General features: G+C 40.8%; 1 protein-coding gene across 4 annotated transcripts in view; it reads left to right on the top strand.

The window, feature by feature from the left end:
- The window catches only part of KCTD1 (potassium channel tetramerization domain containing 1), a 329,020-nt gene extending 303,734 nt beyond the window's left edge, over nucleotides 1–25,286 (top strand). For all 4 annotated transcript variants that reach the window (XM_078687386.1, XM_078687387.1, XM_078687388.1 and 1 more), the window contains 3 exons: nucleotides 16,755–16,899; nucleotides 18,198–18,503; nucleotides 23,518–25,286. In XM_078687386.1, the coding sequence (XP_078543512.1) occupies nucleotides 16,755–16,899; nucleotides 18,198–18,503; nucleotides 23,518–23,676 (610 nt within the window). In that variant the 3' untranslated portion in view covers nucleotides 23,677–25,286. The remainder of the gene's footprint in view (nucleotides 1–16,754; nucleotides 16,900–18,197; nucleotides 18,504–23,517) is intronic.
- Nucleotides 25,287–25,824: the final 538 nt, after the last annotated feature.

The raw sequence follows: 25,824 nt of genomic DNA on the forward strand, positions 1-25,824 counted from the left end.
AAATGATTTAAGTGCTATATAAATTGAGGCAGGTAGGAAGTTGTATGCTTCCCCTGCTATTGACATTACCCTTCCATTTCCAGGATGCTTCTAATGAAATGGTATTTTCGTAGTCAAAAAATGCACTTAAACATTCCTTACTGACATGTAATTAGGTGTTATTTATCTTTCACGAATATACACGTGTGCATGGATCTGTTCTAATAATAAACAGCACTGGTACACGTGCTAAAACATCGTCTTTAACTCTGAAGGATGGCCTGCCCCCAAATCTACTGTTAAGAACCTAGGTATCCGTTTGGATCAAGCCCTTACTCTGAAGGAGCATGCTGCTCAGACAGCTGGCTCCTGTTTCCATACAATGGGCCTGCTCCGCCGAGTCTTCCCTCTGCTTCCTGACTCAACTCGGAAAACTGTGACTCGGGCCCTTGTACTAAGCCGCCTGGAATACTGTAACTGTCTGCTGATATCCGCCAATGAGGCCTCGCTCAGCGGACTGCCGGTAGTCTAGAATACGGCGGCGCGACTGGCCCTCAATGCTCCTCCTAGGACTGCTTCCCGCCCTCTTCTCTTGCAACTTCATTGGCTTCCTATTTGCCAACGGATAGGATTCAAAATTTGTTGCACTATCCATAAGGCATTGTTTAATCTAGGCCCCACCTACTTCTCAGAGGAATTTACACCGTACCTACCTTCCAGATCCCTTTGCTCAGGCTCCAAACATCTTCTTGTGGTTCCTCGAGTAAGGAAGGCTAGATTAGGAGGAAGGGCCTTCTCTCATCTTGGCCCCCATTATTGGAACGAGCTCCCCATACTCTTGAGACAATGCCCTGATCATTTGCAATTCAGGAAGCTGCTCAAGACTACTCTTTTTTGCTCTTGATCCAGCTGTAGCTGCAATTTATCCATGCTGCCCGTCCAAAGCGCAGTGATACCCCTTCGGGGGTCGATTCAGGGACTGTACAAATAAACAATTAATTTTAAACTGACTCATTTGTTTTCCTTAAATAATGAGTTTACAAAATGTACACCAAACAGGAAATAAAAAAAATGATTCCTATTAATGTAAAAATATATGATACGACCGAAGACATTATCCTTGCCATTTGTTTGAGTAGCTGGTTTCTGCTTCATTTTCCTTACCCATCTGCCCTGTGTGTCCCTATCATTACCTACTTGAGCCAGAGACGAAAGACTCTCTAGGTTTCCTCGGGCTTCGACTTCTTCCTACTATGTCCCAGATTTCATGCAAGGGTGAAAACGCCACCTCTGGTCGTGTGCCACTGCCTTCAGTTCATGATGTTGTACTTCATTGTTTTGAGCATTACTCTCCTTCAACCACATCACTCCTGTATTATGTTACAGTTTCAGTGTGTTTTGCTCCACTGAGCCAATGGCCCTGTCGCAGATCTTGATGGCATCTGCAAATCTGTATGCTTGGCTTCCGGCTACTTTACACTGTCATTAATAGATATACAGAACCAGACTACTGCTAATGTTTTTACTGTACATGTGTCACCACAATTTCCTAGGTTACTTTTCTCCAGTTACTACCTCTATTTATCAACATCATGGCTCTCCTCCCAAGATCTATTTGATTTGTTATAAGGATCTCTACAGAAAGCAGTAGAGCATTCTGTACTGAAGCCTAAGTAGTTCTTCTGAATTGCCTGGCTACAGCTCCCTCGTCACCAGCCAAAAACTGAATTGGATTTGTCTTGGGTGACTTGAAAACCATGGGGATTATGAACTTAAAACCAGGATTCTCACAAGGATAGCTGGTTATTCTAGCAATACCATTAGTTTCCCACCTCTACTGTTGGGTTAATTGGCATGTTGGTTAGAGGTACTGTGCCCACCTTACTGCGGTTTGAAATGGAAGAGCCCAACTATGATTTTCAGGGTGAATCATATGTAGCCATATAATCGTAGCCATTTTATAGATGGACTTGCATCCAACTCTGCACAATTCATTAGACTGTAGAATAGCATGTATAGAAATGTTTCATCTCCAAGCTTCACATACTTGGAATTTTTTCTTATTTTATTCATTTTTTATTTTGTTAAAGCATCCCTGTTATAGATAATCTTATTTTGGGGCTTCTTAGAGTACCTCCAACTGATCTAACATAAGTGACAACTCTTTATGCAACACATTAAATGGAGCTAATGGAACCTTTGTGCTCTTACAAAGTCGAAGATGCCAAATTCAGAGTATTGGAACTAAATCCACCTAAGTGTCTCGCACAATTAGACTAAGGCAGCCATGGCAAGACATGGATTATGCCTTTCGTAGACATTTGCCCTCTATGTCCCTGCTTCCACACATGCCCAAAACTAGTGTAAATTGTTGCGTTGCCCAGCCTCAAAGTAGAGATTTAGGCAAAGGGTGCGGACATCCCAAGAACATGCTATGTGGGCCCCAAGCCTTTTTCTCACTGCAACGCCAAGCATGGTGGTTGTCTTCAGACATAAAACTGGAGCCTCAGACCTCTTGTCACTTTAATTGAAAGTCTCCTTTTGATACCTTTAGTACAGTACAGTGGCCTTGAGCCAGTTTTGAAAAATATGCACATGCTTATGGCTGGCGAGGTTAAATAGAGAACTAGATTGAAAACAAACCAAGTAGCTGTTCTATTTTTCATACATTTTCAGGGCATAGGACCCTCTGCGTCAGATTTTAAATGGAAGTTTAATCTATGCAAGGGTATTGTAATTCGCAAACATAGTGTCTGACACAAGAACAAAGATCTGATGATGGTGGATTAGTTGTCAGAAAACAACTTCTTGTGTGTCTCATCAGAACTGAACAAAGACTCTGGTCAGTCCTATCTTGGCCGTTGTTATTCATATCTTCACTAGGTTCAAAACAGAATAGGCTGTCCACTTTCAAAGCTGGCACATCCAACTTATCCTGATTGTCCCACTTTGCACCTCTGATTGGCAGATGTTTGAATTTCTGGTAGCTGTTATATCATCACCATGTAAACCAATGTGCCTAATAAACCCGACTTCTTTTCCAGTTGTTGCTGTTGTAATGACTGGTGCTACTCGGTTTTGCAGAGATTGGTTATTGCAGTATCACATGGCCACTTTTGCAGCACTACCAGCAACATGTGAAAATTTGATGCATCAGAGGATCAGGCCAAATCATGCTTTGAAGTATTAAGCCGTGCTTTCCAGATAGAGAATGTGTTACTGTTCCTAAAGTGTTGGGTAGCAGACTCATTTCTCTCTTTTCAGTAGCTGCTTGATGGTAACTGCAGTCCACTTACCGCCATACTCTTTTCCACTGATGTGGGTTTTGCATCCAAGACTAAGGCATCCGAATAGCTAGGTGTGACACACAACGGTGTCAAAACACGGGCAAGACATGCAGGCAAGAGAAGACCACAGGCCTTCTTCTGTGAGCAAAGATATATAATTCTTCTCCTATAGAAAGCTGTCAATCATCAACTCTCCTCTTCAGGAAGAAACTCAAGACTGTTGTTTAAACACCTTGCCACTGGATAACCCCCAACACGCTAATGCCGGTTTGATCCAACCCACACTTGCCTGTGCTAGATTTTTGTTAAATATACTCTGGCCTCTCACTCGTCTCCATCTGCCCAGCCTACCCCCTTCTCTAATTTACCTGCTCTTTTCCCTCCCTATAAGTGTACCACTTTACAGTGCTCGGTTTATTTAAAGGAATAGAGATCTTTAGATCTGGGTTTTGACTGCCCAGCTGCCCAATCTGCATACAGTGCGCTTCAGGTTAACATCTTTCAACCATTGATTTCCTTTGACAAGCCTCTTTCAACCATTGGCTGAGGTTTGTGTGAATCATATCTTAATTCAGCCCAATGGGGTATTGACCTCTTACTTAATACTATTGGCAGTTTGGGCACATTATTCTAATTCCATCTGAGTTCCTGCGTTCAACCATGTGAGGGACTAAATTTCAACTCTTTCCCTCTTTTACCACAACTACTGTCTCTCTCTCCTTTGAGTATCGCCTAATTTGCTAACACTAAATACTTTAGTATTGTAAACCCTGACCTTTTGGCTTGGCCAATGCTTGTTCTTTAATGTTACGCTTTGTTTTGTGATCTCAGTGTCTTTTTGATCGAGTTGGAAATTACAATAATTTGTACGGAACAAGGTCGCCGGTTGGAAGTCACACTCCCGAAGAGCACAAAATGAAAGTGACTGAACATTGTCTGTAGAGTCAAACCTGGTTAATCAGTTCATGCTTTGTAGGCAAGCTCTCTTCGAAAGAGGTTAAGCAGTAACCTGTTTGATTGCTGGGATTGACTTCTGATGTGTTAGTCAGAAATTGTTTGTGACATCGGATGTGAAATGAATTTCACAACGTTCCTTGTATCAACCAGCTGCAGCAGTCGATCAAGTGACCGGCACGTTACGCTCTCCTGTCACATGGCATCTCGTAACTCCTACCCGGCCAAGCAGCTATCTGCATGTTGCATGTCTGTATGTTGCGCCTTTGGTACTCCTTCCTAAGGTAAAGTGCAATATCGGTCTCCATGTGCCGTTTGGTTTGATGAGCATTTGCACTTGATGTTTGTTTCACGCTTTGATGTCATGTGCATGCTGTCATCATGAAGCAGAACCATCTGCAAAGTTTGGTGATCTCTATGGTTCTATGTAAAATCCAGTGCAAGGTTACTATTTTCTTTCAAAGCCAAAGTGAACTTTCAGTGTAATGCTTTAGAATGCCTGGTTAAGGGTAGCAAGGACCACTGTTTTGTGTGTAACAGTAATAATTATCATGAATCCAGGTCATTATCTGACCAAATGACATTGTCCTAATTAGAAAAGCCTGATGTTTAATTTGTGCTTGTGCATTCCAATTTTTTTCATTGTTTTATATTACAAATGCGAAAAAATATAGTTTCTCTGCTGAAGAAATTAAGCTCATGAAATGGGCTGAGAACTATTTTGCTGGGTTTTTTGCAATTTGCATTCTGGGGTCTCGAAAATTCTAAAAGGTTAGTTGTGTAGAAGCCCTTGTGCCCATGTTTGTTGTGATGATGATATACTACTGTGCGACCCACAGCACAAATTTGTGAACTTCCCCTTTAAAAGCCTTCTTTCATATTACGATCTTTTGAAAAGCTGTGAGATTGAGGGTGGCTAATTCAGATATCTCCGCCAAGCCATGCAATGTTTGCAAGATTGGGGCCAGCATATCTATATATATGAAGCTTAATGATGGCCCATAGTAAGCTATTCGAATACTGTGTTGCCAAAGCTATGGCTTTAGGCAGCCCCAGAAGGGGGCAGTCTGATCGAGGCCCATGAATAGTTTAAAGAAGACAATCTACTATTTAACCCCATCTTCGGCCAGAGTACGTGGGTGGAAGCAGTAATTTGACCTGGTCTTGTTTGAGGATTCAAGCAAAGTCTCTGCAGACCTAAAGTTAAAACTACACTCTCCTCTTTTGCACAGAATAGGGAACATGTCATTTGAACCCCTCGTCTGAGCAGAGCTCGTCTTAAACCTAGTAGGAGAGTTTTTCAATTATCTTATCAGTGCATCATATGCCTGCCGTAGGGGAGGCATGTAAGTAGGAGCTGTTGAGCAGTGTGGTATATCGCTCAGGGATGACCATGTTGCAGCAGAGGTGTCAGCTGGCCTCTAATAGGGTTTAGGTTCATCACGGTTAAGAATGAGGAAATGCATTTTTTAGATGTGCTCTGACCCCTAGATTATATCATGGCAAAATGCTGTGCTAATCCCCAGTTGACATATCTAACTTGTCAGCTAGACCTTAGTACATTGTGCCTGGAAGTCAAATGTCACCCAGTATTTGAGGCACATATTGTGCCAACCACGAAGCTATCTAGAAAAGCGTGGTTTCATGCCTACATGTGAAGCCTGACTGCTGCAGCTTTTAAACCTGCAGGCAGACCTATCAAAACAACTTTGTATGGGGAAGGATCCCTATTTTTAAAATATTAAATAAGTCACCCCTATGTAGGTTGGGTGCCTAGTATTTAAAAGTGGAACATGTGAAACATTAAGGTTGGCATGTTCCTTCAGTGGCTAGCCCTCTAAGCTGTTTTTACCGTTTAGAGCTATAACTGTTCTCTTGAGAGAAGCAAAAGTACAATTAAAACGCTACTTTTGTAGCTTTGGTTTAGAATAAGCCACAGAACCCATTCAGCGCCTGCTTTTTAAATATTTAGTGAAAATCCAATTCAATTGTGAAGGTGGATGTTTTATAAATATGTTTGAGAAGTAACTTTTAGAAAGCTATACTTTTCCTACCTGAAAAACTCCAATACGATAATTTGCACTAGCCTACTGTCTGCGACCCTCACAGTCAGTGCTTTCCCTTTCATCTGTTGTGCAAACTGTACCTAGAGCACAGGCAACAGCTTGGAGGTGGGGGGGTCTGGCAGGGTGACATGGGTGTGAGGTAACTGACTTATCCTCTCTTTGACAGGGCAGCAGGGGAGACTTCTGGAACCTTATTAACTTGATAAGGACCCAGGCTGAGGTCTGTCCATTCATAGTTAAATGTAAAGTGAGACCAAAGGAACAGGGGCCTTCTGATCCCAAAGCGCACTTTTGCCATCCTGGATACATCCCAGGGGGAGGAGAGCAGGACCCAGAACCAGTTGTGAGCTGTTGAGGAGGAGGGGGGACTCCTTTTTTCCTTGGATACTCCCCTGGGTTGGCCGTCTGCCTCACAGAGGCAGAATGTTTCTGGCATGTCAGATTTTACTAGGGATTGTACACTATGAGATAGTTTACAGTAAGGCCAACAGGATGTGCTGTAAAAGAGGGAGAGGTGCCCCTGGGATTTTATTGCCCATTGGTTAGGGAGTGGACAGGAGACTTCCTTACCCACTGGCTTGTGAATTGTGCAGAGAGTCTCAAAGTCCCCCAACTCCTCAAAGCACATCTTGATCTTTGAAATAACAAAACAGGACTGGACTTGCTGTGTGGCCTGTGTGGAGACTTGAAGTGCTGTATCTGCCCCCAGGCCTACAAAGTGAATTTCTGGGTCAGTGAGCTGACTTGCATGGCTCCAGGGACTTTAAAAGCTGTGAGAGGCCATTTCCTTATAGTGACCAGTTGTAACTGGACCTAGAGTGGAACCTAGCTGTGGCCTCTACTGGAGTGAGCCATGATCCCAAAGTGCTGTCCCTGATGTCCTGGGAGGCTTACAAGTGACCAGGTTGAACTACTTCAGAAAGCTGAGCAATTGACTTAGAAAAGGTTTCCACTTCCAAAACCTCTGTAGGTTCAGTAAGGCCTCCTGGCAAAGGTATCAAATGTTGGCATGTGGAGAAGCGTGGCTCAGTGGTTAGAGGCGGCAGACCCGGAAACTGAGATCGACCGTGGACCAGGGTTCGATTCTCCGCCCCGGCGGGTCTCGGGCTCAAAAATCCCACGGACTCGACAATTCTCGCTCCGGTGCCTACTCGACTCACGGGGTCACACTCTGCAACTCCGGGCAATAGCTTGCTTAATCTCCACTACGGCCCCTCGCGGCGGGATGCCTGGCTTTCACCTTGTGGACACCCTGCCGGGGTATCTCACAGGGGAATACCAGGACGGGTTCCCTAAGCAAGCGCTTAGATACCGTGTCGGTGATTTGCGCTATATAAATACATGTACACATGTACACGCATGACCTACCCAGCTACAGCTTCCCAGTCATCCTGCTTTAAAAGTTGGAGTCACAAAGAGACTGAAGAGTGTGATGTAGAGTTTGGCTGACTGGTACTTGATGGATATCCAGTCCACCTTATTAGAAGTGCATTAGGACATAATGCACTTGTAATAACCCAGACGGGAAATCTGTCAAATTTGTGATGGAGCACCCACCAGCCAAAATTCCAAATTAGGTCCGTAGCTCCAAAGTATACATCTTGATCGGGCGTAGGCATGAAAAGTGTCCAAAATGACAAGAGGACTTCATTATTTCTTGATTTTTGGAAATTGGGTGTGGGATTTTTGCTTGTTACTGGACCTTGGACTTTCCTGATTTTATAAAGGAAGTCAGCCTGCGGCCCGTTCCTCTATATTGTCACATAACTCCTTGGGGACTTGCAATATGCTTATCATGTACGGTGGGGGTACTTCATTCATATATATCAATCAATTCTCATCCTAATAATTTTGCGTCATTAACTTTGAAAAGATTTGTCTCCTCAAGCTTCAAAGTTGGCTGTACCTTTGGAGCCATTATTGTCTTGATTTAGAACTCACGGCAGAACTGTTTAGCTTTGAAGACCTCAGACTCCAAGGCACTTTCAGAATGGACAGAGGACACAACAGTGTTAAAGGTTTTCTTTTCTTGACCACCACTGATCACCAAAACAAATCTTTCTCAAGAAATCACTGTTAAAACTAAAGGAGCCAGTTGACTTGTATGTCACTCATGAGAATGAAGGTACAGTATATCCTGCATGATGATAGTTCTTTTGGGAATGTTCATCATGTTAGGACTTGGGAAGATAAGAGATTAACTTGTCTGAGGAAAGACGCCGCTCTTTCTACTCCATGGCATACAAACACACTTATTACAATAGCAGAAGCAACATCGAACAAAGGAATACCCTTGCTAAGACTGTCCACGTTATTTAATCTCTAGAGCCTGCTCATCATCTTTTGAATACTCGACTGCTTAGACATTGAGGGCCTAAAAAACAGTACATTATATTGTCACTTTCTGAATTGCCATTTAACCAGGGTTAATGTTACATCACCAGTGGGCATCATATGTCCAAATTGATGCAATTCATACCAGAGAAGCCTCGGTGAATGATTGCTTTGTCTAGGAACCTCTAGTCTCATCCTCCTCAAAATAAATCAAGAGTAAGAAACATTTTTGAATGAACAGCTGAGGGGTCATATATATGTCTCTGTTTAGTATATATTTTAAGGAACGAATCTAGGAATGTTGGAGATATCCCTTCACTTTGGGTATATGGATGCAAAGTCTTGGTTCCAAATCACACTCTAGCCCCTAAGTAGTGGCATATGAGTGCTCCTCCATTCTCAACTCAAGTATGATAGAGCATAATCCGATGGTTTCAAATTCTACATGGTGTGAACATTTTAATCACTATAGTTAATTGTTAACGATTCAGTCTTGTGCAAAAGTTTCAATTATACATTTAATGATTCAATGTAAATCGTACAGTGTTTACTTAGAACCCAACTCCTATAACTGCAGATTAATGCACACTCCATAAAACTACCTGAATGACTTTTATACATAGGGGGAGGGGTATTTTTGCATTGCTTACTCCCTCTTTCATCATTAAGCATTCTCTATTGGAAAGTGTCCACATTATGCCCAGCTATGCTTTATAAGGAAGAAAAAAAAGCAGCATTCTGATCGGGGTATTCGATTGGAGGAGGACAGTGTGCCTTTAAAGAGGAAGTGGTAAGAAGTAGCTAAATGTACCTGGAAAATACTGCCTGCTATCTTCTGGAATAATAAATTAGGATTAATAATGCGTCTGCTTGTCAACATGGGAACAAGCTACAGGTGATTCGAGTGAACCAAAGAAGCAGCGAGAAGAAATATTATTGGTGCAGTCGGACTGTTAAGAGTGTAGCAGCCAACCCTGTTCCTCAGCACTCACCTCGGACAATTGATTCTTTGGAGGAACAGAAGAGGTGATTGGACTGGCAAATGTGTGTGCTTATAGCATTCTGGACCTTGAAGCCAGTCTATTTATGAGTTTTGTACAGCACTGCAAATTACTTTTCAGTTAGTTCAGAGCACAATAGATTGCTATTAGATGAGATGTAGTCAGATAGGGTGAGTAGCCATATTGTGTTTATTATCTTAATTATGGGTGCTTTCAGCCAGTGTCACACATTATTTGATTAGAAAGCTTCATCTGTGCAAACTTCAGTTAATTGTTTGATTTCCTATCTCAAGGGAGCGTTGAGGAAGCTCCAGTTATGCTAGTTGTTGTCCCTCCCCTTACCTATGCACCCACACCTGCAGCCAAGGCCCATGAGTTTTATTATCGCCAATAACATGCGTTATTGACTGATTTAGCAGTCTGTGTTGCTACAGAATTTGCCACATCAAGTGTGAGTTGCCAGGAACTCAGGGTGCTTAGAGATTTCAAGGAGAAAGCAACACAATCAAGTATGATAAAGGGTGCAGTTATCTACTGGTTAAAAATGTTTTTTAATGCTGTGCACACCAATGCAGCGCCTATGGTTGTAATCGGGTAAGTCAGATTGTACAAGTCGCTGGTAGAGCATATGGCAATAATTTAAAAATTACCATTTAAAATGTTTGCACTGAACTGCCCTTTGCAATTTGAAGTTTGATAGATGAGTTAGAAGCGTCTGGGAAAAAATAAACTGATTTATAAGCCTGTGAAAGCGTTACTACTTATAAAATATTCACCCCTCCCCCAGTGAGTGAGTTGTATGCATACCCTTATAGTAAGGTAAAACTTCCACGCAAACCGAAGCCTTGTTGAGCAGCATTGCTATTATCAAAGGTGGAATTGGCTAATCTAGATTTCTCGCATTACTCTTAAAGAAGAATCAGGTTTCCTAAAGTGCAATGGAAGTAGTCCATGAAGATAAAGAGCAGTTCAAGGAGGAGGAGTTTGTGATGGAGAAAGAGGACAAATAAATGTTTCGCTCTAAATTGGGAATGCCACTTGCACAATAAGCGTTTTAGCATTGATACATTTTTTTTTAATTATTCAAAACGTAGTCCCTCTTTGTCCACGTCAGGCAGATCTCATGTTTTGAATTTTCTCCCATATATATAATTAATTTCTGAATTCAGAAAAATAATGTTTCCGATTTTGTTCAGATTTTTGAGCAATGTAACATTACTTTGAAGTATGCTCATCTGCCGTCTTCTTCCTTGCGAGGGTGTGCTCTGAGCTGATTCGATATTTCCTCGTCATGCAGGATGTCCTGCTTTACATTAGGGAACCTGAAGCTTCTAAAAAGTCATGCGACAAGAGGGTGTCAGTCTGCAGTAGAGCTAAAGGGCAGCTTGGTTTTCCCCCGAGGTATATTAATACATTATGTGGATTGTATAATCCTAGATTTCTTCCCCAGTCTGACTCGGCAGCTCATCTTGCAATAAATTAGATTTCTGAATTTAAAAATGGCACATCCCATTTCTCTACCTAACTAAATATCACTAGTGCATATTTAAAGACGAGTAGCAGAACATAAGCAGTTGACATTTTCCGTCTTTTACGCGTGCCTCTGCTCTTTTATACGGTCACATGCTACTATGTAAACAGCAAGTCAAAATCCAACAGTGCATTGAAATCTGTTTAGTAATACCGTACAAACCTTAATTTCCGGTGTTCCTAGACTTTCATTAAAATATTGGTTATAGCTGCTGTATACATGAATAGCATTTCATTTGTAGTAAATTGGTCCCCTGGCGGAAATTAGCTGGCATGTGTGTCTGTACGCACCTGCAGTTTGCACACGCTTAATTTGGCATTAGGGTTTGAAGCTTCGGATTGCAGCCAGGAAGGATTAAACCGCCAAGTCACTGCAGAGCTTCTGCAAGCTCAGTCAGTGCCCCGTGCATCTTTCTACCGGATGTCCTCATGTGACTCCTGAATGTTTTACTTCTGAGTGAACTTGCCAGCACAGCTGCAGTTGTACCACGAGTGTCCACCAGGTTTGGTTTTTCAGTTCTCGGGCTTCTTCCAGCTGTAAGCTTTCAACCCACTCTTCTAGTATGCGGACCACCATGGGAGCCAGGTTCACAAAATTATTGGTCGGACACAGGTCGCATAACCCCATTTAAAATAGATCTTGTGTAGAGCTGCAGATGCTAATGGAATGAAGAGGCTAATCCACTGGTGAACTGTATGCACGTTCGTTCATTTTAAGAATAATCAATGCCTATAATGGACAAATCTTTGCTCCACCCTGCACTCTTGCCCAATCTGTTGACACACTGTCCTTCCTATCCTTACCCTCTCTGAACACTCACTGTCTTCTGCTCATTGTCGTCACACACTCCTCTCTGCTCCCAGCACCCACTATTCATACACTGATTCTTTGCTCCCACACTGGAACAGACCCTACTCTCTCTATTCACACATTGCCCTGTCTGTTCATACACTCCCTTAAGCTCACACACAGCCCGTTCTATTCATACACCGCCATCTAGGTGCCCTGCCCCTTCCATTCCCTTCTAATCGGAACACTCCCTGTCCTCTTCGCTTTTTGCCCCTTTTCTACTACACACTCTGCCTACTCTGCTTTCTTTGCTCTAAGCCATACTTTAAAATATTTTGTGTCACCCCTGTGCACAAAAAAAGTAGTTTCACATCATAAATACCAAGTCCTAATTCGGAGACTCTGGATTTGTTTAATTTTTCAATGGTAACATGGGTGAAAATTTGGCCAGGGTGCCACCTTTTCTAGTGATGTGAAAGTAGGTTTTTTCCATGATTTGGAGATTGTCTACTTGTCATCCCTGAGAAGTGGGTGGATAAACACAAACCTACATTTGTGGGTATCCACATAACTCTTGCACATAGTTATCCGCCTGGGACAATGCACACAGTTTCCTCAGTTGGCTGGGATAGATGCCTTTCCAGGCTGAAAACGAGACCCCACTATATTTAATGAAGGTGTAGGTGAAAAGCTGACTGACAGTTTAAAATATTTTCCCAATCGAAAAATAAAATTTGTCGAACTGATTTACATTACTTTTCATGTTTCCTTTACACGTGCTGGAAAGCCTGTATAGGTGAATTGGACAATTGTTGTACTGATGGAAATTGATTGTAGATTATTAGTGGTATACCTGAGATTCTTTTAGAGGTGGGGGGAAACATGTCGATCTGTGAAATGGATGAAACCTCCCTCTACCTAGCCCACTCATGGAGCGAAATTGGTCTATAAAAACAAATGCCCACATCTAGAGAAGCTGTCACATTTGAGGTGTTTTTGTTTCAAGGTTCCTGCTGAGATCAGAACTAGACTTGCTGGGAGAGCTTGCTCTCCTGCGACAAGGTAATTCTGGAGGTGCAGGCTAGTATACTCAAGGTAGTACCTGCAAGCCTGGAATGAGACGGACAAGACCAAAGCTGAGAACTGGAACAGGTTGGAACAGACTGGTATCTGGACAGTGGAAGTGAACTGGGTAATGCTTGCAGAGACAAAGCTAGATGGACCAGGCATATACTGTACAACAAGGTACGTACTGTACAACAAACAATAGGGAGGCAATCCAAGTTTAAAGCAGAACAATAGACTATCATAAAGGACAGTTTGTATGCTCCTTGGAAAGTGATCTCTCTGAGGTGATCAGATCTTGCAATAAGGCAAGGAGTAGCTAATCTCACGAAGCCGTGGAAGACACCCACCAGCTACTGTGGAAGAGGAGTACTGGGTGAGCCTCTATGCTAGAGGCATCACGCCTCAAAATCTCACTGGCGTGATCTGTAACAATAATCAGGATTACAGCGCAAACATAATAGAATAAAGCAAGGAACACGTAATACACAAACTGGAGTCTGGGAGAGGAAAAGCAGGGCCAGATTCAAGAACGGGTACAATGCACAAAGAACTAACACTGGAATCCTATCCTAGGAATTCTGCACTCAAACAAGGGTAGAAGCAAAAAGAACAGATGCACGGAATGCAGAGCAACTGAAACATTCAGCACCAGTCACAGATCTGGGTTAAATACATCATTTGTTTGCTCACTGTGCCACCCCAGTTTGGACCCAGCCCTATGCAAATCAGTCTTGACCCTTCTCCCCATGGGAACAGTCGAACCCAAACTGCCAGGCCAGGTCCTCCCTGGACCCGAAACAAGAATCCTGGGCCCAGGTTTGGGGTTCCCCACTGATTGCATTAGGTAGGTCTCTAAGTTCATGATTTAAAAAACCCAAAAGTAAACGTTACAACATTTAGTCAAACGAAGACTATGAGAAAAACCAAGTAAGGCATAGGAGACCTGACTTCGTGCCCCCAGACCTAACTCTCAAATCAAGAATGCATTTGTTTGGGGGGCATTTTGCTTGCTTGCTAGATAGTTATTGCATCTCGTTGCAGCTTCCCCCTAACACTGACATTTGTTTGGCTGAATTTTAAACTGAGCTGACAATTTTCGTTTTCCCTTTTTTCTATAAATAGTATGCACGTTTTTTGACCCATATGTAATTATGTAATAAGAGCATATATATATATATATATATATATATATATATATATATATATATATACAAACACACATACATATATTATAATCTTTCAAGTCAGTGTGCCTGTTTATTTTATTTATTGTTTTTAACCAAGAATGCAAACCAATCTGCAAAACCCTGTTTGGATTTTATTTCCGTTTAACGTAATCACTAGGGTGTATCCACCGCGACTATCAATAAACCTGAAACAATGCTCAGTGTATGTTCCAAAACAAAACTGGTTTCTAGCTTGAGGCATAGCCCCTCCCCCTGCTAACTTGTTATGATTCAAGACCAAACCAATAACCTTCATTTGCATTGTAAATAACTCTGCTCCGTATGAGTTGGGATCTGTCGCATTTGTAGAAAGGGCTTTTCATGAAAGTGCAAAGGAGATGTTTAATGAGCAAAACAGTGTAGTTTGTTAAGACATGCCAGGGCAGCTTCAGGTAGTGTTAGGGCAGCAGACTTCTTGAACAACGTACCATGTAAATTATTTTTTTTAGTTCAAATTCTTTTTTAATTCTTAATTCTTTATTTCATTTTTAACCTCAAATCGATCGACCACCCCACTACCGTTATTTCCCTTTATTGTTCATTTCCCACTTTTCCTTATGAGGGAGGGTTTATGGGGGAATAGGGTGGGGTGAATGTTTTACTCCCGGTTTTCTCTTTTTACCCTGTCTTTCTTTTTCTTTAGAAAAAAGTGTGATCTGTTCCCCTTATGCTTCAAGGGTTTTTTTTTTATTACCTCAATTTTTTTCCTTATAGGCAAATATGCCTGTTATTGATAAAGGTTTGTATTTCTGATTGATTTACCCTATCCCACCACCACGTCCATTTTCCTAATTTAAAAAAAAAAAAGATTTTTTGTTTAGTTTAAAAAAAAAAAATTCTATAGAAGTGTCTCAGTATGAGTGTTGCATTTCAAACTTCTCATTTTTCTGCAAGCTAAAATAAACCACACACTCCTCAAAAATGTTATAAGTTTTTATTTTCTTTGAGCAAATTAAAGAAAGCACATGAGTATTCTAAGGTTTCCCATGGATCATTGCCAGTTAATACAAGTACATGAGTTATTATATTCCTAGTCCACCCTGGTTTTCCAAAGTCATTTTGCCAACCAAAGTTTGTAGACATTGTGCTTTAGAATTTGGGCATAATGAGCACCTGAAATGCTGTATTGTTGAACAGCATTGACTACTAAACCAACAAAGAAGAATATTTGTATTTCATATTGTGTTTTAATTTTGTGATTTTATATATTGCTTACAGCAAATACAACACCTGGTCCCCAGCAGGACCTGGATTACAGAGTAACGTTGTTGCTACACAATCTTTCTTTTCTGTTTTTGAAATTTTATGTTGAGAATTGTTTTTGCCGGTCTTTACACTCAGTGAATTGTGCACATTCCGATAGTTGATTCTTTGAAGAAAAAAACAAATGTTTTGCAGCGAGCTTCTTGTCTCCTTTCACCTCTATCATGAATACACGTTGTGATGGTGAGCGCATGCCTGATCAGTTGAGGTGCTACCCCAGCTGATATTCTCTGAACACGGACCCTTCGAGTCCAGACTGTCCATTTAAGACGAGAGTTTCAATAGTAAACGCTTGCAGAAGTTTGTAATAGTGTCAAGAGGGGTTCTGTCTTGGAGAGGGTCTGAGGGCATTCTATATTTTGGGATTTTAGACTACCTCTCACCGGCCACCATTCAAAATCATCTTGATTTATTGTTGAATTAGGTTAGCAAGTGATCAGAGGTTTCTGACTGGATTATAGAATAGACTAGGCTTTGCAAATATTTTAGGGCTTCACATTTTCTTAAATTTGCACCAAAGAACTTGATTGGAAAGGATAATGTTTTAATTTCACATTGTGTTTAAATGTTTTCAATACTGTATAATTTTATTTAGTAAGTGTTTTTTTAATGACTGCTAAATTTGAATTGAGGGTAAATAGAGCTTTTTTAGTAGGCTTTATATCGTTATTTTTGCATTTGTTTGAGGCATGTTCTAGGTGTTTGCTTTTGTAAGTCTTTGCATAATGCCATCAGCGTTTTGGGGGTGCCTCTGTAAATAATGTTAAAGTAGTCCAAGTCGGGCAGGACAAGAGTTTGAATTAGTCCCACTGGGATTTTCTGAGATTATTTTGTTGAGAAGGGAACGCTGAATATTCATCCCTTTGACCTCTGTGTTGGAATGAGTTAAAGTTTGGAATTGGAGTATTGATTCGAGAACAAAAACCCAGAGCCTTGTAATAGCAGCGGCAACATTTTTCTTCCTGTTGCGCCAGCCAATTGCAGTTCTCTGGACTCCCACTGGATAATCCAATCCGAATTTTTTGCTTTTTTTGCTTCCCTCCCACTGTGTGTGAGTGTGTGTTAGTTATGGATCTGTTCTTGCCTTAGTAGAAATATTTTCTTGAGGTGAATTTATGTGATAACCGGATGTCACTTTATTGCTTATGCCGGTATCCCACACTTCTAGACATTACATATTCCTGTTCATGACATGTCCCCAAATAATAATAAAAAAATGATGGTGGTGGTAACAACTTGTAATTGTTTTGTTACAGAATATCAAGGCTCTTTGATGGCACAGAACCTATTGTATTGGACAGTCTGAAACAGCATTATTTTATTGATCGAGATGGACAAATGTTTCGATATATCCTTAATTTCATGAGAACTTCAAAACTTTTACTTTCTGATGATTTTAAGGTAAGTCTAAGTAACCTCGTGTACAAATGAATGTGAAATGTTTGATCTAAAGTATATACTGTGCAATAGAGGTGACTTACATTGTCACTCTTTCCAGTTCAGTGTGACATGTTCAATCTCTTGAGTTTCTTTTGCGTACTTACATATGCCATTAGTACACAAGTAACGTTTAGTATTGATAGTAATTAGCATTTAAAAAACAGAACACCTGTTAAAAAGAGATCCTGTTTTTCATTGTTGATGATCAAGAAAACACTCATTTGAATAATATGAAGAATAATGCATTTGTTGCCCTGGACTTCTGGTCGTTTTGTATACTCATTCTGAATTTGGTGTTTCATCTATGAGATTGTGAAGACATTGTAAGAATAGGTCTTTGGGATGAGTACACAATTTCTAGTTGATCCCAGATGTTAACACTTGAATTCATTTAATATTGACTTAGAATTAAAATATTTGCATCCATTATGTGCCTTGTCTAGCATGCTGTGGTAATCATCATGGTTCTTAAATTGCAGTATCAATCAACTTTCCACCAAAGTATATGAAGATGTAAAATAGAGGAATAATCCTATAACCAGCATCAGAATGAACATATTATTTCTTGCATCTCTTCTGTTTAATGTTAGTGGCCTAATCGCATGAACATTGATCGTCCTGTTTTCCTTTTTACTTCAGGTAGAAGTGTGGATTTGTGATCATTCATAATGTATTGACATTTGGGTTTTTCTCTTTTTGTGGACTTTGTGGTAGAAAAGAGTTGTGGGTTTGGTTGAAGCCTCAATTAACCTTAAGTGCCTCATTTCTTCTCTAGCTACTGATACTGTGACTAAAGGGGATCCAGGGTTGTTCAGGGGCACAGCATGTAATTTAGCTTGCTATATTTCTTAGTAATGCACCAGTATTCTCGTAGAGTTTGAATTTGGAAATGTGGACTTATATTATCATGCGACCAAAAAGTGCTGAAAAGTATTTAAATTGGACGTCAGTTAAATTGGATGTCAGTTAAGAGTTAACCTGGAATATGCATATCTGGAAACTATAAACAAGGCTGATAAAATCTATATAATAATTGTAAACTTGTATGTATGCGAACAGTCCCCAGCTATCCAGAAAGTGTCATACAGTGAGTGATACTGTACGAATTAAATGTTTATTAAAGTGAAGGTTTTTGCCTGTCATTCCATAGTGAATTAATGTTGGCATCCAAAAACGTTTTTTTGCAATGTTAATCTTTGTGTGTGTGGCATCTGTGTGGATTTAAAAACCATTGCCTCTGTATTTTTCTACCTGTTTAGGAGTACTCTCTATTGTACGAAGAAGCCAAATATTTTCAGTTGCAACCTATGCTGATGGAGCTGGAAAGGTGGAAACAAGATCGAGAGGCTGGGCGCTTCTCTAGGCCTTGTGAGTGCATAGTGGTTCGAGTGGCCCCTGATTTGGGAGAACGGATCACTTTAAGTGGAGACAAATCTCTGATTGAGGAGGTCTTTCCAGAAATTGGGGACGTGATGTGCAATTCGGTCAACGCGGGCTGGAACCATGACTCGACGCATGTCATCCGGTTTCCACTGAATGGATATTGCCACCTAAACTCAGTCCAGGTTTGTTGAATATTTGATGCTTGACATTTATTAATTTCCCATACTGTAGGTGTGAATCAGGTTTATATCTACATTTTGGAAAAAATGAAACCACGCATTGGTCATAGTTATATTGCATATTTGACAAATGTTTTATGTAAACCTTTTAACCATGTGACTTGTTTAGTCTTTGTTTTATTTAGAAACTGTGTTTGCACATATAACCTGCCTTTACTTACATTTAATAATGTGGCTACGTTTGTCCATCTGTGTAGGACACTGCACGTTTTTTTTTAAATATGAAAGTTAATACTGGTCCACAAAAATTGAAATTAAAATTTGACACCATTTACACTTAAATGCATAGTAATGATTTTGCAAGCCACATGGGTAATCCGATTACCTCACAGAAGCACAAACTTAATTTGCCATTTCTTGTTTTTCTATGGTTTGAGCACAGGATGCTTTATTTCCTCTGTGATGTACGTTATTTTGCCACCTACCCATTTTCAAAACCTACTCCGTTCCCCATACCTGCCTAATTAAAACATTGTAGCAGCCTGTATTCGTTTCGCATTGATGTGACCTAGTGTTTTAGATTGAAATCTCTCACCTAATCGTTAGGTACAGAAAAGTATAATTATTGCCAGCATGAAAAAATTTTAAGTCCGTTTTACCTGATCAAAATTATGATTGTGGTGTTTATACACTGGTGTAGGAAATGCTTTTCGAATTTAATGTCCCTCCTAAGGTTATATTTACCATCCTAAACGGCAACCCTAAAATGTTTACAATTCCAAGATGTCGAAAAAAAATTTGGGTGAATATAAGCATTGACCAAGCTTTAAGTAGAACACTAGAGGTTAGAAAGGCTGATGTAGTTTAAAAGCTCTCCTTTTTCTCCAGTATGTATTGCGTTCTTTGCTGTTTTTCACCCTTTTTTATTGCTTTTTCGTGTCACCGAACCTTTCTTACCCTTTTGTAGGTCTTGCCTGGCGTTAGCTGCATGCATGCGCTGCTCTCACAATGTGAGGGCTTCTTGGGATCAATACGGATTCCAAAGCTTTTAGAGGCGGACTTGAAGCCCGCCCACCTTTTTCATTTGCTGGCATCATCCTCCATGCAAAACGCTGGCTCACGATTGAAAAGGAGGCTTCTTAGTCCCTCCTTATTACCGTCCTGTCCACTTTTAGCCCTGCCCACCGGGACTGGATGTTTTACTTAAGGCATTACACTTTGGGCATTGTATACTCGGTGAGCACTATCTTATTTCAGATGTTCAGCAGCCCCATCGGTGGCCGGCTGCGGTGTGTGTGACTCGCTGACCGGAGGTGTGCTGTGAGCGGCTGTTCTTATTTTAGGGTGTTTTTTTCTCGTTATTTGCAGCGCGCTATGTACGCTTTCACTTTGACAATGCTTTCTGCTTATTTACACAGCACTTGGGGCGCTTAATGGCAGCTCGTTGTAGTTCAATGGTTGTAATTCCTCACTCATACCGACAGCTGCCAATGTTTTAGTTCTCCATGCCGCCCGGCCCTCAAACCTTCCGGGCTCGGTCACTCCCTTACTTACAGTCTGCCTGTTCTGCTGAAGTTCTAGGTCCCCTTGCCCTCTGTGAAGGGCTTTATTTACCTTTCCAGCTTTGTGGAAGGGCATGTCCAGGCTGCAGGCGGTTTCGTAGTCTGGGTAGGAATTCTTCAAGGAACATACTTCCATCTCAGACGTGACCCTGAACTACAGCTTCACAGCCCTGCCACCGCGAACTACACAGTATCAACCATTGCTTCCCTGACGCTGTGCTGCCGCCATCTGGGTATTGCCTTCCACTCCCTTGAGGCACATTGGCTTGTGCCTCCTACATTAGAGGATTTTATGACTGTTCATTGGCAGGTGTGCCTGTGTATGTCTTGACCTCTGTGGGCGGGTGCCTGCCTGGTAAGTCGGGGAGGGGCTGTATATATGTTAGTCTGAGCACCTGTGTTTTTAAAAGACGTAGCATGGGTGCCTGGTGTGCTGGCCTGTATGGCAGTTAACCTGTGTGCTAAGGAGAGTGAGGCTACATGGGAGCGTGTGCTTGTTAGGTTTGTGTGCCCGTATGCCGTGTCCATCTGTAAGTATTCACTGTCGAATCCCAAACCTATTCACTTTCACAATGCTTGTTAAGGAGCACAGTAGTTGGTGAAGGGGAGACATCTCGGGTAGGATTGTGAGGAATCTCTCTGCCCGCAGTTCCCACGTGTCGAGAAAATTGTTGCCTTGGCTTTCACATCTCCAATAATCGTGAGCTGTTTGAGAGGTGTCATCGATTTCTCCTTGCGTTCCCATCAGAAAGCTGTCAGGTGCTTCTGAGAGGCCCGCCTCCTCCCAGGCGGTGATATATGGCGGTGCTGTCCACTGTTCGGTGCTTCTTACCCACGGATCACAAGCCCCATCAGCGCCTATTGATCTCCTCGGACAATGCATTTGAGAAGTTTCAAAAACAGGATAATTACTGGCAAGTGCTCTATTGGTTTTATTACAGCGCATCGATTAGCGGGTGCTTTGAACCCTGTGTTTCATTTAGTTCACTTTTAAATGCGATTCATCCTCCTTTTACCTGCAGTCTCGGGGACAAACACCCCTGTATTGGTGACACTGGTCACCCTCCTCCGAGCACTGGTCTCTCTGCCTCCAAACGAGGGGTGTGCCCTCTGCTACGCGCAGCTGCTCTCACCTTGGGTAGTGCGGAGTCATTGGACTAGGCTTCATTTACCCCTGCTGGTTCTACAACCCTTTGGGGAAGCAGTGGAGTGCCTGCTTGGCTTCTGGTCTCAGGCCTGGTCAGCTGAGCTCCCAGTAGAACCTGTACATATCCCCCTTATTTTGATGTCTGATCAGGTCCCAATAAAACCAGCATTTGCAATGCAAATATGTCTCGCATTTAAGTGACTTTAAGCTATTGGCATTGTTAATGACAATGCCTTATATTTGTTTTAATAACTAAAACAAAAATAAAAGGCATTGTCATTTGCAGTGTGAATAGCTCAAACTCGCGTAAATGCGAGGCCTATTACATTGCACATGCTTGTTTAAATCAGCCTTTCTGTTTATTGCGTGCACTTTAACTGGTAGTTCTTTAAGTATCACTTAATATGTTCCCCCTTAATATGGACATAAAGAAATAATGTGAACTCACAGGGTAGCCAAAGGTTTGAATTATATTTGAGAGATCCTGATAGAAAAGTCTATGTAGTGTTTTTACACATGTAACTTTTGTATACGGTTTCATGTAGACATCCTTGAGAGTTTAAAGGGTAATTTTTGAAGATGGTTTAGAGGCTGCCTTTTATCACTTTCCGCTAATAATTAATAAAAATATTTGTATTTCGAGTCAAAGTGCGGGTCTGGTAAGTGAAGAGTTGGGAATAGTAAAACTTTGCTATTAAAATATCTGACAATTCCATGGCCTTCAATCTTTCATAGACCTGACGGCTTTGAATAGTGTCCTTTCACAAGGTTTGGAATCCTGCTAGCATTTGAGCACATGAATTTCAAAGCAGCATTGCAATAGTACTCTGTCAATATAATTTGATCTTTTTTATGACCAGCTAATGAGGATATCAGCGTTCATCTCCACCCAAGGCAGCTATCTTAGGTTATTGAAACGGGTAATGTCAATTTTGGGGAAGTCTCACAATGGAGGAGGGATGGTCTTTTTTTGAATGGATGAAAGAGATCCTTGCTGAAAGTCTGTAGTTTTAAGTGTATACCTTTATTTTCTATTTGTCAGTTTTTCATAGATTTGCATTCAATGAACATAATTCATGTGAAGGGATGTCAAGACGTGAGTCTTGCCTCTTAACAAAATTGTTCTGCAAACAGCGTGTCTCATTTGTGACTTGGATCTGGCATTCCCAACAAAGCACAGTAATGACTTGTGAAGATGTTCTGTATTCTCTGTTTTCTGCATTGAATATTTCTTGCAACACTATATTTGCATGCAGAGTTACAATTTCTTTCCCTCTGGTGGAATGTGTTGTAACCAATCCGGGAAGCTGCCTATTTGCTTCCAGGTAAAAGAAGAAGTTGGCCTAAAAAGCCTCCTATTTTGAAAGATGTTCCTTTTTTATTGAATCCACCCTCTAGAAGCATTTAAGAAGAATTCGTTAGCAACTTAGTCCAGTCTGTGTGTCTCAAAGCAATTTTGCCATCCTAGATTCCAGGGCTCTTTCTACATGATTTGGAAGGGTTTTGTGAACAAAATGTAAATTATATCGGAGCTGGAGATTAATGGTGAAGGATTGGATATGCTAGTGACACTTTCAAAGGAGGGTCGGAATTGGGCATGGTCAGAAGAGAGGTGTTTCCAGCTTAGTTTTAAATCAGAAAAAATAGGAAGGTAAAGATAGTTAGGTATTTTATTAAGAACAGGCTGAAGTCAACATTCTCCAGGCTTCTCATTACTTAAATTATCGTGCTGCTCAGGTAGATACGATAGTACCATTCCCAAATAAATATTTGTATTGCATGCTCCTGGAACCGTAGACTTGATTGGTGGAAGTGGATTAAGTACAGTCAGCAAAAACATTGCCCAATTAATCGAGTAATAGTTGAAATGATGGTTACATCTGCCACAATGCTGTTGTCTCGATACTTTTAACTTTTTACTTTACAGGATGTATTTTGTGCAATGATCAATTCACGTCTCTGCATTACATCTTGATTAAGTTAATCACTATAATCTGCTCATTTAGTGATTTTCTCACTCTTGGTGAGGTAGATCATGAACATGTTTCCTTGTATAGTGGCGCATTTCTCTGCATTTAGTTTCCTTCGTACTTAGTCGAAAATGTTAAATGTACTTATTATGTAAGTGTGGCCTTTTCAAACTACTGATCTGGGTGGAGGCTTGTAGCCAAGGTACTGTAGTTGTAGTGGACCTTAGATGAAGTCCGCTATGTATGACTGCTGAACCTAAGGAGTCGGAGTAAACTTTGTAATATGTCTTGTTGAAGTCTGCATTGTTTGTTCATTTGCTGTCTTTGTTTCTCAACAGGTGTTGGAGAGGTTGCAACAAAGAGGATTTGAGATTGTTGGCTCATGCGGAGGAGGGGTTGACTCTTCACAGTTTAGTGAATATGTACTGAGGCGAGAACTCAAAAGGACATGTCGTGTACAATCTGTCTTTCGAATAAAGCAGGAGCCGCTGGACTGAATGAACATTTTTCATATGCAAACTGGGGCGTTTTTGTGCGCAGTTGGGACACCAAATTAGTCCTGCAAGAATCTAAATAAAGCCACATTTATATCTTAGAGACCATACCTGTATTCCTATGGCATCGTACGGACTAATAGTAATCGTGATAAACTCAAGGTGTAAAAAAAAATGTAGGAGAATGGAAAAAATGCCAAGAAAAACAACTGTTGTGCTGGCTGTTTAGGATTCTAGGCGTTATGTGAGCACTGTCAAATATAAACATCTGGCCACTCAAAAGAAAAAATAAGGAATTGCTCTGATGGAAGCAATTTTTGTTTCTCAATGTGCTGCCTACTTGTCCATTTAGAGGATTTTTAAAACATATTTGTTCCAGGGCACTTGCCTAAACAAAGACCATTTCTGTTTATCAAGGTGTTTGGACATGTTTTCTGAAAATGTTTATAAGCACATTGCATTTCAAAGTTGGCTGACTGAAATTTTAAATGTAGTTTGTACAGAAGACGCACAGTTTTAAATGCATCACAAAAATGTGGAGGTTATTTTATTGTTTTTTAAATAGTTTTTTTCCATTTTTTTTAACAGTTCAAAGTGCCAGAATCATTTGATAAATGTGCTCTGGTTTACATTTGCTGCTGTCCTACCGTTTTCCATATTTTATAGTCTGTTTTTTAAAAACAAAAGTGAAAAAATGTCTGCCCGGGCAATGATGGATGTGTAATAGTACACCCAAGAGATCGAATCAGTCCCATGTCTTCCTTTTTAACTGGTTTTGATAAGAAGACCACATTTGTCACTTTGTATTACGTAAATGAGACCATGGATTAATCCTGCCATCACTAAAAACTGCATGTAATGTCAGATATGCACCAATAAGAAGCGTCATTGGCGTTCTGCCTATAAAACATGCTTCAGTCAAATTTAACTTGTACTTTCTCGGGAAAAGATATGACCAACATGAATTTAAACATGTAAACTAGAAAATGTATGCCTTTTGCAGAACGGAAATTAAGCAGTACAAAATGTATGTAAGATACAACTACTCTAAAGCAGGAGTACACAGCAAAGGCATTCACAAGGTGATTTGAGACCAGAGCTCTTACAATGAACAAGTAGTATGTTGATGCCAGTGTGCTCTTGAAAATCAACTTTCTAAGCATAAGTATCTGGCACAATGCCATCTGATCTTGAATTTGGAGTATTATACCTGAAACAGTGGTCAAGGCTGCTTTTCATAAAATAGACCACATGAAGAACATGTCTTCGCACTGCCAGTCCTTCTTTGTTTTTTGTTAACGCCTTCCTTGTTTATATTTTACTTAAGTGGATCAATATGAGAGCCGGCCTGTTTAGCAAAATTGTCAAAAGATATTTCTTATAAATGCTGGCCCATTTAAATTGGCTGACTGTAATACCCCGGCCATTTATGAAGCTGCTTGCAAAAGGCAAATAAGAAGAAATTGTCACTGGGGCACAGATTTGAGCACAAACCAAATATGTTGTCTTGTTTGTCCTTCCGACCCTAATCCTCTTTTCTTCTCCTTAAATATTGTTTTCAGTTTGTCAGATCAATTTTGTATATGATAATATTATAAAAGGTTAAAATTTGATACCTCACTGGTGTTGTAGTTTTTGCCATTTCATGTTGCTTTAAGTCCACCTTATGACTTCGGTGTCCATGTAGTTCATGTTTGGAAAATGTTTTAATGTTGCCTCTGCATTTAGAACATGAAGCTTATAAAATGCTTTACATAGCCATTGTTCTCACGCATTAATACGTTTTATAGATTCAAAATCAGTTTCTGATAATCACCATCAGGCTTGGACTTACCATATGTTTTAAAAAGACAAATACCTTGTGTTGGTAGAACATTGCCTTTGCTCATCCACATTGTGCATTCAGCTGTTGTCCTGCTGTGAATTGAGTGTTGACCTGTTTACGCTCTACATCCCTGAGGTTCAGTAGGTTCTCTAGCTTGTGAGAGTGGCACCCAAAATGAACTCTCACTCCTGGGAGGAGCAATGTCACTTTCATCTATCAGGGGAATCTGGCTATTATTGTTCTTCAGCATTCGATATTTAATAGACAATTCCTTCCTTGCACAGGTAATGTTGACTACTTAGTCCAGGCAGTAGTAGTGTCTAGAG

The sequence above is a fragment of the Lissotriton helveticus genome, chromosome 4_1 (assembly GCF_964261635.1).
Source record: "Lissotriton helveticus chromosome 4_1, aLisHel1.1, whole genome shotgun sequence".
Taxonomy (NCBI): Eukaryota; Metazoa; Chordata; class Amphibia; order Caudata; family Salamandridae; genus Lissotriton; species Lissotriton helveticus.